The 17,835-nt window shown below is 41.2% G+C and overlaps 1 protein-coding gene across 7 annotated transcripts in view; it reads right to left on the bottom strand.

The window, feature by feature from the left end:
• Positions 1-899: 899 nt before the first annotated feature.
• Positions 900-17,835, bottom strand: part of MCTP1 (multiple C2 and transmembrane domain containing 1) — a 305,483-nt gene continuing 288,547 nt past the window's right edge. For 5 of the 7 annotated variants that reach the window (XM_054055209.1, XM_054055208.1, XM_054055213.1 and 2 more), the window contains 4 exons: positions 16,516-16,625; positions 12,722-12,831; positions 8,824-8,921; positions 900-6,968 (listed from right to left, as the gene is read on the bottom strand). In XM_054055209.1, coding sequence (XP_053911184.1) covers positions 6,897-6,968; positions 8,824-8,921; positions 12,722-12,831; positions 16,516-16,625 — 390 coding nt within the window. In that variant the 3' untranslated portion in view covers positions 900-6,896. The remainder of the gene's footprint in view (positions 6,969-8,823; positions 8,922-12,721; positions 12,832-16,515; positions 16,626-17,835) is intronic. The other 2 variants (XM_054055216.1, XM_054055215.1) reach the window with 1 other exon arrangement.

Below are 17,835 nucleotides of genomic sequence, written 5' to 3'. Positions count from 1 at the left end.
CAACTGCCTGAAAGGAGGTTGTAGAGAGGAGGGAGCTGGCCTCTTCTCCCAAGTGACAGGGGACAGGACAAGGGGGAATGGCCTCAAGCTCCGCCAGGGGAGGTTCAGGCTGGACATCAGGAAAAAAAATTTCATGGAAAGGGTCATTGGGCATTGGAACAGGCTGCCCAGGAAGGTGGTTGAGTCACCTTCCCTGGAGGTGTTTAAGGGATGGGTGGATGAAGTGCTGAGGGGCATGGTTTAGGGATTGTTAGGAATGGTTGGACTTGATGATCCAGTGGGTCCTTTCCAACCTAGTGATTCTGTGGTTCTATGATTCTATGATTATGACTGCTTGTCTGCTTGTCAAGTTTGTCACATGTCCCAGGGCTAGCAACCATGCAGGGAAGGGAAAGATTTTTTGCTTTTGTTACCATTTCTGTTCAGGAGGCAAAGAAACATTTTTCTTTGTGTTGTAACTCAAGGACAGACACCTACTGAGCAGGTGGGTTTCTGAGATGTAAACTTGTGCAAATGAGAGATGTGGTCAGTGCACTGCACCGTAAATTAGCGGGGCAGTCATAGAATCATAGAATAGTAGAGTCATAAAATCATGGAATTATAAAGGTTGTAAAAGACCTCTAAGATCCAACTGGCAGCCCAACACCACCGTGCCTACTAAACCATGCCCCAAAATGCCATGTCTACATGCTTTTTGAACCCTTCCAGGGGTAGTGGCTCCACCACTACCCTGGACAGCCTCTGACAGGGCTTCGTCACTCTGTCAGTAAAGAAATTTTCCCCAACATCCAATTAGACCTCCTCTGACGCAACTGAAGGCTGTTCCCTCTTGTCCTGTCACTTGTTACTTGGGAGAAGAGACCAACTCCGATCTCATCAAGGATCCAGAGAAAGTCATGAGTTCTCCCCTCAGCCTCCTCTTCTCTAGACTGAACAGTCTCCGTTCCCTCAGCCGCTTCTCATGACACTTGTCCTCCAGACCATCCACCAGCTCCATTGCCCTTCTCTAGACATGCTCCACCCACTCAATATGAAATGATAACATTGCCAGTGGAAAAAAGATATCCCAGCACCTAGTTCGGGAAAAGGATGATCACTTTCTCAGTTACCTTTAGGTGAGGTTGTCAAAGCAGGTCAGAGCAGTCTGTGGCTGCTGTGGTACAGATTAAGTGGGTCAGTGTCATTAGAGGATCTTCTGCAGGAAAGTGTTCCAGCTGTGTTAAACTACCAATGCTACAAGTTATTCAAACCACTTTCCTCCTTTCCTCCAGTAGTATCTAGAAATGGCATGATGTGACAAGATAGTTATTTTTTTGCATCAGGGAGTACAGGGATAGAATTGGAGGGGTGTGGTTTTATGCTGAGAGAGGGGAGATTTAGATGAGATCTCAGGAAGAAATGTTTTCCTGTGAGGGTGGGGAGCCCTGGCCCAGGTTGTCCAGAGCAGTGGTGGTTGCCCCATCCCTGGAGGTGTTCAAGGTCAGGTTGGATGAGGCTTTGAGTGGGAGGTGTCCCTGCCCATGGCAAGGGGTGAAACTGGATGGGCTTTGAGGTACCTTCCAACCCAAACCATTTCATGATTCTATGATTTTTTTCATTTTATTTTCAAAGTTCTAGTTCTTGTGGCAATTGCAATGGCATGCACTAAGAAAAGGTGGGAAGATCACGAGTTGCAACTGTTTGTTTCTGTGTGACTGCAGTGCTTAACACTGCCTACACTTTTCACTATGGTTTTGCATAGTCCTTCAAAGTGTTTGACCATTCTTTACTACTTTTGACTGGGAATCTTTCTTCATTGGCTGTGGATCTAAAAAGCTTCGGATTTTTTTTGTGACATGCCTAAAGAAGATCTTATGCAATTATAGAAAAAGGAAACTTTTAGTAATGTGTCCTTAGGTTAGGCAATATTGACTTATTAAATTATTGCAGAAAATATTAATCAGCAGTCTTTAATCAAAATATATACAAGCAATCAACATTTTAGCCTTTACTTTAGTCACCTGCTGAAATTTAAGCAAAGGCTAAGCAAGAAAAGCAGGTTTGAGTTTCTTTGGATTATATTAAAATGGGAAAATATTTATTACAGTATCATTCATTACAAAGGGTTTCAGGCTTCTATACTGTGCAACCTGAGCCATAAAGAAGATTTTGACCTTTAAATTTCATTCACTACTAAGGCTGATGGGGAGAAAAAACAAAGTTATACTTCTTTGGGCCCGTTTAGTAAAAGCACTCAATTTCAAATTTCCAGAAATTTACATTGGATGCTCAAGATTAATTGTTAGCGAATTTGTCCTGTTTAAAATATGATCGAATCTGACTTTTTTGAGCATTAATTCTTACAGAGAAAATGCAAATTATATAGAAATACAATGTCTTGTACAATGGACAGTTAAGATTGATTTATTTTTTTTTTTGCTAAATGAGAGCTTATGGATTTTTTTTTAAATTAAGATCTAAAATTCTTAGGTTATGAGAAACATTGTTGAGCAGCATGGAGAAATGAAGGTGGTTTAGGATATCTACATTAGTCTCCTGGTATGAAGGATCTTCTCTTTCCCCACCATGTGCAGAGGGAGAACACTACCTCCAGGTGAGCCCTTGTGAAGGTCTCTCTCCTGGTCTCCATACCCTTCTCCAGGCTTCTCCTCACCCTCCTTCCTTCTGCTTCGCCCTTAACTGATTACTGACTGCATGACCCTTTCAACCACTTGCATTTCATCCACTTCTGTAAGAGAAAGAGTAGGGAATGGGATGCTTTGTGAAAGCCTTCACATTTTTCTAGGTCGATGTCTAGAGATTGCATTTTATCTGGGAGTAGCTGAGTTTCCTCTTTGAGAGTCAGAAGATACATTCCTTTTATGCTGTACCTTAATTAGGCAGAAAGCAATGGAAATCCAGTGTTCCACACTGAAAAATAGCTATAATTGCAACCTGCTTGATATAAAAAGTTTTAGTTTTTCACCTTTGTAATATTTTTGAAAAATGCTGGAGGAGGAGGTGTTAATTAAGAATTTGCGATATGGGTTTTGGTGGCGGGTGGGGATATGAGTTGTCTCTACAGAGGCAGCTGCACAGCAATCTGGAAGTTAGCCCAGTTGGGAGGAAAAATTTTGTCCCCAAAGGAGAAGCAGGCTCAGAAATGGAAAAAAGTTTGTGTCTGGTTGTCAGCAAGACTCCTATAGCCAAGCAAGGAAATGAGGCACAGGTGGAAGCCGCCCTTTTCACATGAGGCAGGGATCTCTGCCTGCTGGGGAGAGACTGCAAAGGCTTCATTACATTTTGTGTGGTGGGTACATGATGTAGAGCTGATGTGACAAATATTTTTTCCTTTCTTTCCCTCATTTTGTGCTTTTGGGTGTCCTAGAATGAAACTCTGCTCTGCTCTGCTCTCATGAGACCTCCTATGGAGCCCTGTGTCCAGTTCTAGAGACCTCAGCACAGGAAGGGCATGGATCTGTTGGAGTGAGTCCAGTAGGGAGAGCCACAAAGATGATCTGGGGGCTGGAGCATCTCCCATAAGAGGACAGGCTGAGAGAGTGGGTTGTTCAGCCTGGAGATGAGAAGGCTCCACGGGGATGTTAGAGCAGCTTCCAGTACTGAAAAGGGCTTCAGGAAAGCTGTGGAGAGGTTCTTGATCATGGAGTGCAGGGACAGGACAAAAGTAATGGTTTTAAGCTGAAAGAGGGGAACTGAGATGGGGTCTTTAGAAGAAACGTTTTCCTGTGCGGGTGGTGAAACCCTGGCCCAGGTTGCCCAGAGAAGCTGTGGCTGCCCCATCCCTGGAGGTGTTCAAGGCCTGGTTGGATGGGGCTTTCAGCAGCTGGATACAGTGCGAGGTGTCCCTGCCTATGGCTGCGGGGTGGAACTGAGTGGGCTTTAAAGTCTCTTCCAACTCAAACCATTTTGTGATTCTATGATCATGTGGTACATTTGCTGGTAGGCCCAACAGCTCTTCCTCGTGTTGGTAGATCCTCTTATGATCCACATTAGCACATATTCTGTATGCAGCAGGCTTAATTACTTTCTTATTATCCCACTGTTGTTTTAATTGCAGTAGAAAAATCTTGGGTTTTTTCCTGCTTGGATTTAAAAATCTAAGTTTAAATACAGTAGCAATTTGAGTTAAAGCTCAAGGCTATGTTGAAAACACTTAGTTGTTCCTCACCTCAAGTAGTAACATCTATAAAAACAGGATAAGCAAGCTCTGTACTGTGAGTTATCAGCAGAAATGTAACTAGAACCTCTTAGACAATCAGCCTTGATGGATCCTGAGCACCCTGATGCCCACTTTAAGTGTGGACTGAAATTAATTTACTCATTGTCACTGGACCCAAATGAAGTTGTTAAATTTTATTTTCCATGAGCAGAAAGAGTTTCATGACTATGAGATACGTTATTGTTTTGTGATTATTTATGAACAGACAAGTTGGTTTGGAATAGTACTAGGCAAACCTAACAGGTTGGAAATTGACTTCATAACCCATCTAGAAATGGGTGATGCATTCAAATATTTACAGCATAAGGCAGGGCTGACTCTCTGCAGAGACCACCCACACAAAGCAGAGTAGGCAAACTGCAGATAGTGAAAATGGGTCCGCTGACAAATTATTTTAAAATTTGATTTAAACCTGTCCTGTTGTGGCAAGAGAATCACATTTAATCAACATGCATTGTTATTCTTGCCTCTGCGTGTTGTATTTTCAGTGACATCAACTCTAAATGACTAAGGCATTAACGTAGTTTGCAAATTTTCAACAAGCATGTTTTTCTCTCCCTATCCCTTCCCCTTACATGTTTTGGGGCTTCAGATATTCCAATCCTGCACACAGAAATATGGGTTTTGTTCACTTGGCCTTCAAATGACTCATAGGAAAATAATAACATTGGACTTCAAAGAAAGAGGCTTTCTAAGACCTAGTAGAGAGATGCTTAAAACTGTGTTTAATGTGGTAAATGTGTGTAACTAACTGGGACATTAACCACCAAAGTAGACATTTGAAATAATACAGAAAAAAAAAGACAACAAGGAATCACACGAAGACCGATGGGCAACACTGAGAAGGTACAAGGCTTGCAGCATATTCAAGAGCTCTGCAAAACTGACAACTGGCAACAAACATTTGCGCATTGTCAAGTCAAAAGTTTGGCTTTTTTTTAACAAAATAGGCTTATCAGTGACTCTGACTTCATCAACAGTATGTTGCTTTTCTGGCAGCATACAGCAAAAAAGTGGTTACACAAGGTTAGCCAATAAATTCTTTTCAAGTCATGATGTAACAAGAGCATATTTGGGTCTAAGACTTTCTACAGAAAAGTAATTCAATCAGCATTCTTCCAAATATACAAACAGAAAGATCAAAAGAACTGTCACATCAGAACCTGGCTATCAACGTACCTGTAAAACAAACAAATCCGGGATGACCTTTCATGAGCAATGCAGCTAACATAGAATTCTTTAGACAAATATATATGCATTTGCTTGCGAAGTATTTCTAAATAGTCTTTTCAAAAAGTATTGTCAGAGTAGTGCAATATAACTTTTGCAACCAACAAGAGATAACCCAGAGAGTATCACAGGAACAGCTAGCCTTGAGGATGTGGTCCTGCCATTCTCCCTTGGGCAAAAATCCCCTTTAATGTCACCGGGAGCTACAACGAAGAGCTGTGCACAGGTAGTCCCTTAGGAATGAAGTCTCTGCTTACTACGCAGGGAGCTGAGCATGGAAGTCTACATGCAGCTATCAGAATATATCCCCAAGTACTCATTATGCGGTGGCCACTAAGACATTTGAAATGTAAAAGTTTCTTGTCTATGCTCCATGTAATTTATAAAGTAATGCTGTTTCCATGCAGTAGGGCACAATCGTATCAGAACTGATTACATTATTAGGTAAGGAAATAAACCCAGTATATCAGTTTTACCACAACTGCATTTTTTTCCTCTACACTATAATTCACATTGGTAACACGTAATGTGTTATATCATAAAGCGCATTAATACGATCTTGTGATTTGAAAGCAAAAAACATTTTCTACAAGATTTCCATATTAAAATAGTTATGTGCACAAAAGGTGTTCATAGCATGACACCCAAAGCAATATGGAGTTAGTTTGATAGTATTTCCATTACAGCAGAACTATGAACTTCATTCACTAAACTATGTAGTACAAATGAAGATTACCGGTACATATAGAAAAATCAGATAGGCAATCAGTTACAAACCTGGCAGTATTTTGAGAGAGACAGAGATTTTTAGGTCTTATAATGGAATGATAAAAACAGCAGGAACTTCTTTTGGGAGCTCCAGAAAGAGATTTGCACTTGGTGGTTCTCATTATCTTGTGAGCAGCCCTACTGCACAGGAAAACATTGTACCAGGAGTGAATACCAGGGTCTGGAGTTCAAAAAAATCAGCTAAAACTTAAGTGCAGTAGGCTCCCCTACATTGTATTTCTCTTGAAATGTATAAAACATAGAAAATTGCAATGGTCACTTACTGGATAAAAATATTAATGCTCGCAAATAAAATCTGACTGAATTTTTGAGTCAGATTTAAATTTACACCTTTTGTAGATTTAGTCGGTATAATTTGCTTATCTCAGGTATCTTTGACCATCTAGTAGCAGTGCATATTTGTCATTTGCGATTGATTCCTGTTTCTAACAAGGCTTTCAAAGAGCAAAAGCCCTACTTGAAACCTTCATCAAATGTCTCTTTACAGTGCGAAGTATGCAGTCAGTGAGAATTGCCTTTTTACAATATTTACAAACCCTCCCTGTTAGATAAAAAGGCAAAATAAATAAAAAGCTTAGAGAAAGGAAACTCTGCTTAGGCTGTAGGCTTCTTCTTTTATCTTCTCCCAGATGCTAGTCTCCCCAACATGTGGAGTGGGCTAGCCAGGGTTGTTTTTCTTCCTCTTGCTCGGGCTGTGACTGGGATCTTGTTTCAGTTCATGGTATTGCACCTGTTTAAACACAACATTCAGAAAGAAATGGGTCAGGTGGAATTGCTGGAAAAAGAAGGGTTTCTAGCTTTCTTCCCAGGGCAAAAAGAAAACTATCCCACTGCAGACTGCATGGGATCTACAGCTGTGATTCAACAACAACAGAATGAGAGATCTAGGGAAAGAAGGAAAAACAGTATTAGGAGGATCCTTGCCAGGAAGTCAAACAGTGTGCTGACATTAGCTTTAAGAAGGCTACGTTTTTGTTTTCTCTGTGAGCTCTAACAGAGAACAAACAGTATCCTTTTTAATGAACTGGATAAATATTCTTTGCAATGCTTCTGAAACGATTATTTTCTGTTCTTGTTTGAGATAAAATAGAATCATTTTTCTAACTTCAGCTCAGTCTTATCTGAGTAACTTCATTTTCTGAAAGTGAATTGCAAGTTTTTCCCAGTGTTTTTCTCTAGAAGTGATAACACAGGGCAATGGGATGCAGAAATGTCATTGCTTATACTTATTCCTATGAAAAAAAAAAGACCATCCTGGAGCTGGTGGATCCATAAGGGAACGAGAAGGAAAACAGTAGCACCTGCAGAGAGGGTCAGACAGGAGAGGTGACCCCAACCTGACCTGCAGGGAATTCCACCCTATACACACCATACTCAGGATAAATCTGAGGGATCAGGAGAGTCCCACTCCCTCGTTCAACGGATGACATCCAGTGAGGACCTCATCTGTCTGTTTGCCTCTGATCCTGAAACTGTGCACTCCTGAATCCAGTTCCTGAGTTCAGTTCCCTCCTGCCTCTGAGTTCAGTCTGAAACCTTTTTCTGTGTCCGTTTTGCAGCGTCTGTGGTGATGTAGCCACTGGGGCAGGGAGAGGTGGGAAATTTGTATAGTTAGGTATCTATTATTATTTTCTTATTAATAATATTTTCCTTATTATTATTATTGTTTCATTAAAACTGTTTTAGTTTAAGTTTCCAACCCATAAGTCTTTTTCTCTCATTTCCCTGGGAATGGGAAGGGAATTGGGACCGCCAACACTGCTCTTACTTAGCTGCCAGTTTAGGCCAGACTGGGGTTAAGCCTTGACATTTTTAAAGGCCAAACACAGAGGGGATTGGACCCAGATAGTGTACATGCACCCACACCTCCTAATTATATCAGCTGCAAACCAAAACCATTACCCAGAAATATGGAAAGTGTATAACGTTTGCAATACTGGAGGTGATTTATGTGCCTGACTCTGTCTTAGTGCTTGCACTTCTCCAGAGACTGTATCCTGCATCACAAAATCTTGCAAACCATAGTCTGCTGATTTCTACAGGAGTTTGTGGGCACAGCTGAACTGTGACCAAAGCAAAAACTTCCACCCCGGGAAAGGTAAGGTTGAAGCGCTCTCAGAGTGCTGCCATGAGACGCTGGGCAAAGCTGCCTGTCACTGGCTTTGTGTCGGTGCAGTTCCACTCAGAAATGGACCTTCTTATGCCCTCTCTTTGTGTCCTGAAAGCCTCATCTCCGAGCGCCTCCTACACAGTGCCTTACCCCACCAAGACTGTATGGTGCTGGAGGCTGCTTAGCACAAACTCCAGTGCCCCCAAGCATCTCCCAAATACTTCTCTTTTCAGTGATTGCTCCCACAGATCCACAAAGACACAACCAAGGTAGGAGATAATTCCTCACTGCAAACAGACTAGCAGCTTCCTAAAGGTTCACAGACTATACCCAGCTTGAGTTTCAAACTTCTTAGCCCCATAGAATATAATATTTAATAAAAGTAATGGCTTCGAAATTTGTTCAGAAAAAAATAGAAAGTCATGATGCCATGTATCAAATTAGCTACTGAAAGAGATTTTAAAAAAATACATACCACTTGCACATCTGATGGAACTCTAGACAGAAAGTCAAGCAGCTCATTGTTATCAATTGCATATGGACTTCGAAGCTTCTTTGTAAATTTATTGATGCCTGCAAAAGTGAAAGTTCAAAATTTATGACCATTTTTTTTGGAGGGGTTCTTCTTTTTTTAATAAATGTTCTTTTTTTCTTAAACTTATAAAAAAATTTTAGCATTAATTTCAAAGTCTGACATTAACAATGAATTAATGAATGAATGGACGAACTGTATACTTAGGCTCTGAAAATCAGAATCTGCTGTGGGGGTTCCCTTGGCCTCAAAATACAAAAGTTCTAGGAACACTTTCGAATTTCTCCAATACCTTCTTTATGAATGTAGCAGAAACTGTGGTTATTATGTAGAGGTCACAAAAAGGAGAGGAATAAAGTATACTGCATCTCTGTAGCAGAGAGGATAAACAGTAATAGGATTAACTACAGGAGAGAAGATTCAGGTTAGACATCAGGAATATCTTCCTAATGCTTAGGATGGTGAAGCATATGGGAAGAAGGGAAGCCTGCATCAGATGAAGGCTTTAGGATGAGTTTACATGTGTTTCTATCTGGGAATAACAGATATTGATGAGCTGACGGCAGGGCAGAGAAGGGATGCAATGTCTCCCTTAGATATCATGGTCTTAGAATGCCTATTGACAATCAACATTCAGAAAAAAAACAAGAAAATCCTCCCCAAAAGCAGAAAGCAGGCTTTTTCTTATTATATACTGGGTCAGATTCATAAACTTTACACACAGGAACCTCACTCATGGGGTCTGGGAACACAGCTCTAAAACACGAGCAGGAACATTACAAACAGCACAGACTCTCATGAGAGCTGTAGAAAGCCAGGACAACATTAAAAATGTGCTGTTCTGTGTATTTTATCCAGGCTATATCAGAGATAAGATAGTACAGTTTGTCTTCCACAAAGTCTTTGGTGTCCAAGCCTTTCAGTAATCTTCAACAAGGACATAAAGCTTCAGTATGGAGTGTGCAAGCTGCAGAGATAATGCCCATGGCCTCCCACTGCATAAATTCTCAGTTCTGCAGTGTAGATAGGAGATGTTGCAATCCCTTTACCTGGTGATCTAGCACTGAGCATTAAGAAAGAATATCTGAGATTCAAAATTACTTTGCATCAGCAAGTGGCTGAGAAATTCAAGGTCTACCCCACTGTTCATTGCATATGGCCACTGGACCACCCATGAGTGGATTCTGGAGCTGATATGGTCTTACCTTATCACCTCCTGCAAAGAAAAGAACCAGTGGCCCCATGAAAGTAAATGCATGAGCAAGACACTGTCAAAGCTCTAGAAAAGAAAAGAGCTGAACAGGTGAGGCGAGACACTACATGAGAGGCAATATACAACAAAAAAGGATCAGGTCATTTCAAAAACCTTGACAATTTTTAGATTAGAATTATTTTCTTCACTCTCTTTTCTACCTAACAGCTGTAGCTGTTACCAGGACTCTGCACTCTGGCAAACAAGATTGGAATATAGAGGTGGTTCCTGCACAGCTATACGAAAGAGAAGCCTTAACACAGATAAAGGTTCATTAAATAAAATCCTGTCTTCCCAAAGAACAGAATGGACAGATGCTGCTACAGACCACCTGAAACTGGTCTGAAACTTTGGGGAGAGACTTTTTAGCAAGGTTTGTGGTGGCAGGACAATGGTTAATATTTTCAAACTAAGGGAGGGGATAATTACACTGGATATTATGAAGAAATTTTTTTTACAACAAAGGTGGTTGAAACATCAGAAGAGGTTGCTCAGGGATGCAGTGAAGGCCCCATCCCTGGAAAAATTCAAGACCAGGTTGGATGAGGCTTTGAGAAACTTGATCTGATTAAAGATATTCCTGCTTCAGCATGGGGGTTGGAATGGCTCACCTGTAGAGGTCCCTTCCAACCCAATCTATTCAGTGATTCTGTGAAACTTTCCTATGGACAGAAGTCAGACAGAAGAGTCTTTAGCTTCCAAGTGCAGGAGGGCAAAATGAGGGGAGGATAGAAACACTTGATAAGTGAGAAAACAAGCATGTATTTGGAATATTGCATTTTTGAAGGAATACCTGCTCAAACTATGCATGGTGAGACATGGCTCTGTGTGAATGCTTTCCACTCCTAGGAGGTATGGACTGCAGAAGCTGCAGCTAAGCTCTACCTGTCTGGCCTCCTGGCACAAGGAAAGAGAAAGAGTTCCCTAAAGAAGGGTTCCACACATACCTGCTGAACAAGAAACCACCTAAACTAAAACACAGAAACAAAACTTGGAGCTTAAACCTCTAGTGAGTAAAGGTGATTGAAAGTCTACCTAGGTAGACCGTACAACTTGTGGTCATGGAGGGAATAGATGGAGGGAAAGGATGCAAGGTGCATTTATGATAATTTGTGCTTATATTATCCATCCATGGCTGGGGAGGCGTGGACTTCCATTTGGGAGTTGAGGCTCTGTTGTACCTGAAACAGAGACGTTTCTGGGGAAGCGTGACCCCTCCTGAGGCATTGCAGGTGTATGTGCCAGGAACTTTTCAAACAACACTGCTGACTATAGATTTGTAGGTCTTGGAGGGGTGTTATAATCTCCATTTCTTGCATGAAACCAAGAGGGGGGTATGAAAGCATGTGGACAAGGTGCCAGACCTGTCCAAAAAATGGCAGAAAAAAGACACAGTCCAAGTACTTCAAAATTCAGTAGTAAAAAGCCTACAATGATCTCTGAGCTAGGAAGAAAGAAATTCTGGGAACAAACAAAGAGTTTGGGTTTTATCCAAGTGATATCAGTTATGTGGGGAAATTATGAGACAACACTTTTGCTTTGTTTAGTTACATAAAATGTTTATGTTCTGTTTAGTACATAAAATGTTACTGGTTCTTCTCCATTTCATTGGTCTTTCTCCATAAAATTTGTTTGTTCCAATCCTCTTTATTGGTTGTTCTCCATTTCGTATATTCTGCTACATTAAATTGTGAAGACTGTATGAACATTACTAATATCGACTGGTACTTATGGCTGGAGTTGACCTCTAAGTTCTTTTCTAACCTAATGATTCTATGATTCTATACATAACAACTATTATCTCTGAAATCAGTTCAATTGTTTTACACAGTCTGTTGAAGCTAGAATTTTTTACAAAAGCATAGTTATTGTTCTTTTCTTTGGTAAGAAAACCTATCCACAGATATAATCTAGACTGTGCTCTTCACTACTGAATAAGAGTACAGCTGCTGGTGGTGTAAGATGTGTAAAAAATGTAGAAATGAAAACATGGAACATTATTTACAACAGACTTGGTAACGGTAGCTGTTTAAAATCAGTATAAAGAATAAATATAAGGACAAGTAGTGAGAGCTTGGATCAATCACAATCCCACTCCCCTGTCCCCCCTGCAGTTTCTGTTCATTATCAACCAGCCAAATGCCACATATAGCTTTCAGTCGGACTAAAGGTGACCCTTTAAGCAGGTTTCTTGTTTCTATGTTTATATACACTTTCACAAGATAAAGTACAGCAGTAAAAAAGGCATATTGTCCTAAATGCACTACATAGATTGAAACGCCTCTGTTTGTGTATAAGTGGTGAAAATAAATCAGAGTAATATCTAGACAAAGCTACACTTTGATATATGAAGAATCTTCATGGCTACATGTTTATAGTATGATGAAGTCTACAATGCCAGCCAAGAAAAATGCTATTTGCAGGTAGGCCTAAATCTTTATGCAGTTGCGATTTTTAACTAACCTGACTGTTTCCATCATGGGGCAGCTTCATGACCATAAATACAGAAAAGTACTGACAATGTAAGCCATCCCTTAAAAAACACTTTTTTTCTAAGTGGAGCCGACAGTTAAAAAAGGCTCTACTTACCCCAGACAAGGACAATGTATCTCAGAGGAATGAAATACAGGATGATGGTGAACACGGAGAGGGCAACGATTGCGAGCCAGCTCAGGAATGGGACAGTCCAGTTGAAGGTACTGAAAGAAAAATTAACATAGGTCAGAAATTTTCTTACCCAAGAGAGCCAGTAAGTGGGCAGGACAGGGGGGAAAATGCCAGTTTCCATCAATGAGAACTGGAACTACAAACAAAGCCATAGATGTTGGTAATCAGAGTGAATTTGGTCTTGGACCCACTCCCTTTGGAAACAAAAATGGTGCTGGCTTTACATACTCAGTCACTGAATGGCACCTCTCCCAGTCCAGCTGTGCACGTCTTCCAGAGAAAGCACTGCTCTGCTTTCCAGAAACTGAGTTTTTTTGAAAAATTCAATTTCAGTATCAGGCAAAACGCACACAGTTCCTGTCTCCCCAGAAGTGCTCAACAAGGGCAACCCATATTTGCCTGAACACTGGTGCATATGTAGGATGTAAGAGTTACAGGAGTAATGCTAAGGCTTTCTGTTTTATCTCCTCCCTGCTGTAAGGACAGCACAAGCAGTTAAAGGCTGACCAGGGGCCTTTCCTTCCACTTGACATGCACTTGCACCCCTTGGCCAGGATCCCTACTGCATTGGCCACCACATTCCAGAAAAGGCAAGAGTGTAGGCGTGCAGAGCTGGAAATCGATCCATGCACCAAAGAAGGAAAGGGATAGGGAAAAAAAGGGGTCAGAATAGTTGGTCCTGAAGATAGGGATCATGCAACAGCACTGGGTGAAAGAAGGAAGTAGAAAACACTTTTGATACTCAAAAATAAAGGAGACAAAGGATGGAAAGAGAAGGAGTGGCATAAGGTAAAGTACATTGCAGGAAAAGCAAAGAGAAATGTTTTCATTCCAGGTAAAATCAGTTCAAATGAAGATTATGTCTTTATAATATAAGATAGATATAGATATAGAGATAGAGATAGAGAGAGATAGAGATAGAGATAGATAGATAGAGATAGAGATAGAGATAGAGATAGAGATAGAGATAGAGATAGAGATAGAGATAGAGATAGAGATAGAGATAGAGATATTCTATTTTTTTGGATCCTGGCTGGGGTGTGTGAATGCATGTCAAGCAGAAGGAAGTTCCCTGCTCAGCCTTTAATTGCTTGCAATGTCCTTACAGTAGGGAGGTAATGAAACAGAAATAGACAGATAATATATAGATGTAGACAAAGGAAGAGAACATCTGGGATCCCATCGCAGTTTCAGGGCATCAGCTTTCCAAAAAAGCCCTGGATCAAAACATCTTTTTGAGTGCTAAAATCTACAAAGTGATAAAAAGCTGCTGGTCACCTCATTTTGCAGAGGGTAAGGTATGGACAGAGAGAAAGTGAAAGCACAGTCATGCTATGGCTCTCCAGCCTCTATGGTCAAAGAAAGAAAGACTAGACAGCCAATTCATTTGTATGCCCCATAGGAACGCTGTTTTACAGGAGCGTGGCTCAACAGGATTTTTCCATGAAGGCATCACCATGTCAAAGGTATTGTAGGATATTTATCCAGAAGGAAAATGTGGCTTTGGCTTTAAATAGTCTGATGATACTCTTTACAGTATGATCAGTAGCTATGTGCCCAATCAGTGCGTTCACATTATTTTGGCTTCTCTGGCTGAATAATTGCAATTATCTGAATTGCTAGTCATATTTTTCATAATGAGCTCTGGCTTCCTGTGTTTATTTGTCTTCTTTCCTCCCTGGCAATTTTGACATGCCTCCAGAGTGAGCATTATGTTAGTGTCACTTGGTGTAGGATCACTCCCTTTCTTCTCAGGGGACACCTGCTCTTTCCCCCCTCTCTGCCTGCATTTGGGATGAACAGAAGGTTGAGGGTCTGCTTGTGTTCCTGTGGCTCGGCTTTGTGCAATGGATCACAGACACGCCATGTGTGGGAACACTGGCTCCTCACTTAGCAAACCTCATTATGTGCTGTCTTAGCACAGCATTCAGTACAGGTTTCCCATTGCAGTTTTAGAAACAAATTATAAAGATTTATAGGAAGATTCGGTCTCACTCAGTTTAGAAAATTCTGTTGCTCTCATCTGCTATGGAACAGAACAAACCCCACTTCCAAAATGAACAATTAGAGAAACTTAATCATCAAGACAGCTTCCACGAACAGCCTTTTGATAAAAGACTTCTTTCAAGGAAGCTCATTTCGCTTGTCTGGAAAACTCATGCAATGTAGTGTTCCTGTGTCTGCCTCTGCTGCTGTGAGCATGGCCTGCTTGGAAGTGTCCCATAGGAATGTTTCTTAGGCTTTCCTATCACGGGCTTAGCTCTTAAACATCTAAATGGCAACCTCCTCTTCATTCTGATCCTAATATGCTTGCCATTGCCCATAGATTTGGGAAAAAATAAAAGGCAGAGCAACATGAGAGACCACTCTTGTGTTTCCTGCAGGCTGACAGCCACCCAGTACACCCATTCCCTAAAAATAACTTCCAGAAAACAGTACTTCCATTGGGATCACACTCTGTGCACATGGTCTCATACGAACAGAACATCTGTGCACAAGCAGTGGACAAGGCTCGTGCCTGATGCTGCTGTGTCACACCCAGAACAAGGGAACCCCTGCCTTCAGCTCTCCTGTAAGATGTGCCACTCTGCAGCAAAGCCTCTTGAGAAGGTTTCTGAATTTGGTGTGGCTCCTGAGTCATCTCTCTGCCTGTCACCTCTGCCCACAGTAGAAAGGCAATTGTGGAGGCACTGCTCCCAAGTTCTCATCTAGCAAGAATGAGATGTTCTTGGTTTTCAGGGGCAGAAAGTCCAGTCAATCTGTCTGTGCTTCACAGCTGATGGCTGGAAGTCACCTTTCTGGAACCTGTCTGATCTCAGTTAATAAACCTGACATTGCTGTTCAATGACTGAATAAAAAAATACACCAAATGCCCTGCAGGAAACCTCAGAACCTCTCTTGCTTCAGGACTAAATCTCTTAGAAATTCTTATGCATCTTATGTTAAGTGTTACAAATTACAAATACTCTAGAAAGAAATGTTTTGCAACACTTCCAGCAACTGAACGTATGTGCAGCCTTAAAATCTGAAAGCCCTCCTCAGCTCTGTTTATTTTCTATATCAGTGATTCATTTTTCATTATTACTTCCAGTACTGAAAGGGGCTCCAGGAATGCTGAGGAGCGGCTCTTGATCATGGAGTGCAGGGACAGGATGAGGGGGAATGGTTTTCAGCTGAATGAGGGAAAACTGAGATGAGATCTTAGAGAGAAATGTTTCCCTGTGAGGATGGTGAGGCTCTGGCCCAGGTTGCCCAGAGAGGTGGTACTTGCTCCATCCCTGGAGGTGTTCAAGGCCAGATTGGATGGGGCTTTGAGCCTCTGATCCAGTGGGAGGTGATCCAGGGGATGGAACTGGGTGGGCTTTGAAGTCCTTTCCTATCCAAACCATTCTATGGTACTTTTAAATATCTGCTGTTAAGCCTCACAACAAGATTCTCTTTCTGTTTTACTTCAAAGCCTTTGTTCTGGGTTGTTTTGGTTTTCTTTTTTCCCAATTAACATATTTCTAAATTCCAAAGTTAATGTGTCAGGATTTTCACTAACTGAGAACCTCCACAAAGCAAAGTAAACATAGTTGAGTTTCAAGAACAGATAATAAAAAACTGGAGTCGCAAACAAAACCAAAATGAATTAAGGTCTAGTACATTTTACTCCAGCTTGGAAAAAAAAAATGAACAACACAGGAGAGCAATCCAGCACCTGTGTCAGCACTTACTTCTTGATTCTTTCTCCAAAGGAAGCCACTTCATCAAGGATATTCTGGACACTGACACACACCTCCTGGATGGCATAAAGTCTATTCATAAAGCCTTTTTTTTCACTGTCCTAAAGAAAAGAATAAGAGTAGTTGAATAACAGAATTTCTGACTGTGGGAAAAGGTCCGTTTATCCACTAGATAAGTTTCAGAAGTCTACCTGTTACAGATTCACCTAGAAGCAAGAGGGAAAACCTGGCAATCAGAAATTGCTTTCCTGTCCTTTCAGCTGTGCATATTGACAATAAACAAGTTTTTCATTTATATACTGAGCCCCACACTATTCTGTGAGTCATTGCATTAGTTTCTAACTGTATACTTCAATAAGCAAGGTCTCTGGTTTAGAAACATGTTGAAGGTGCCAACCTCATACCTCATGTGCTCTTTCAAGCGATGAGTTGAAAGGTGGAATAAGGGCAGTGTGTCAAAATGCAGGTTCTTGTTCTAATGTAGGGAAGATAAACATTCCTTGTGGGAGGCACCAAGCGAGAAATCAGAAACACCTCAGATCCTACAGACCTCTGCTTCCAATATGTGTTTTATTTGTCAGACATTCCCATGCATGCCATCATCACCTATTCTACCTTTCTGCTTGTATCTCTCTCTCTTATTTTTTCCATACTAATATTCAAGTGCCAGTATCATGAAATACAGTAATTCCAACTGTCTTTACAATACAGTCAGTGCAGCCTGTGGCTCCAAAAGCACAGAAAATGCTAACCATGGACCAGGTGAAAGACTTGAGGGAGTTGCCACTGTAGGAAATAATTTCATTTCCTCATTACCTACTCAGGTTTCTTTGCAGTATCAGACTTTTATTTGCAAAGCCATCAATTTACAGTAACATAAAAGCCTAACTGTAATTTAATTCTTATCTAATTCTTTAGTTCCTGTGGTAGGTTTTTTGTTTGATTTTTTTTTAAAAAAAAAAAAACAGAGTGGCCATTTATCTTGAAAAGCAGGACTTGCCCTCATTAAGATGTTCTCTGAGGTCTTAGATAGATTTGCCATCAGCAAGTGTTGTGCCCTTTGTGCCATCTCAACCAGGCTTTTGCCTCCTAGAAGAATGCAAGAGGGTTGTTGCCTGTCTACATCAACGCCCTCCGTGGGGCATTCCTGAACTAGGCCTCCTCAACTGCTCATTGATGAGAAGCTCAAAGTGAGCCAGAAGCGACTGCTCACAACCGAGAAGGCCAACTGTGTCCTGGGCTGCATCAAAAGAAGCGTGGCCAAGGATGCCATAGCAAGGGATGTGATTCTGCCCCTCTACTCCACTCTGT

The sequence above is a fragment of the Cuculus canorus genome, chromosome Z (assembly GCF_017976375.1).
Source record: "Cuculus canorus isolate bCucCan1 chromosome Z, bCucCan1.pri, whole genome shotgun sequence".
NCBI lineage: Eukaryota > Metazoa > Chordata > Aves > Cuculiformes > Cuculidae > Cuculus > Cuculus canorus.
Note: the sequence above shows the minus strand (reverse complement) of the source record. Positions and strands in the feature narration are given on the sequence as shown.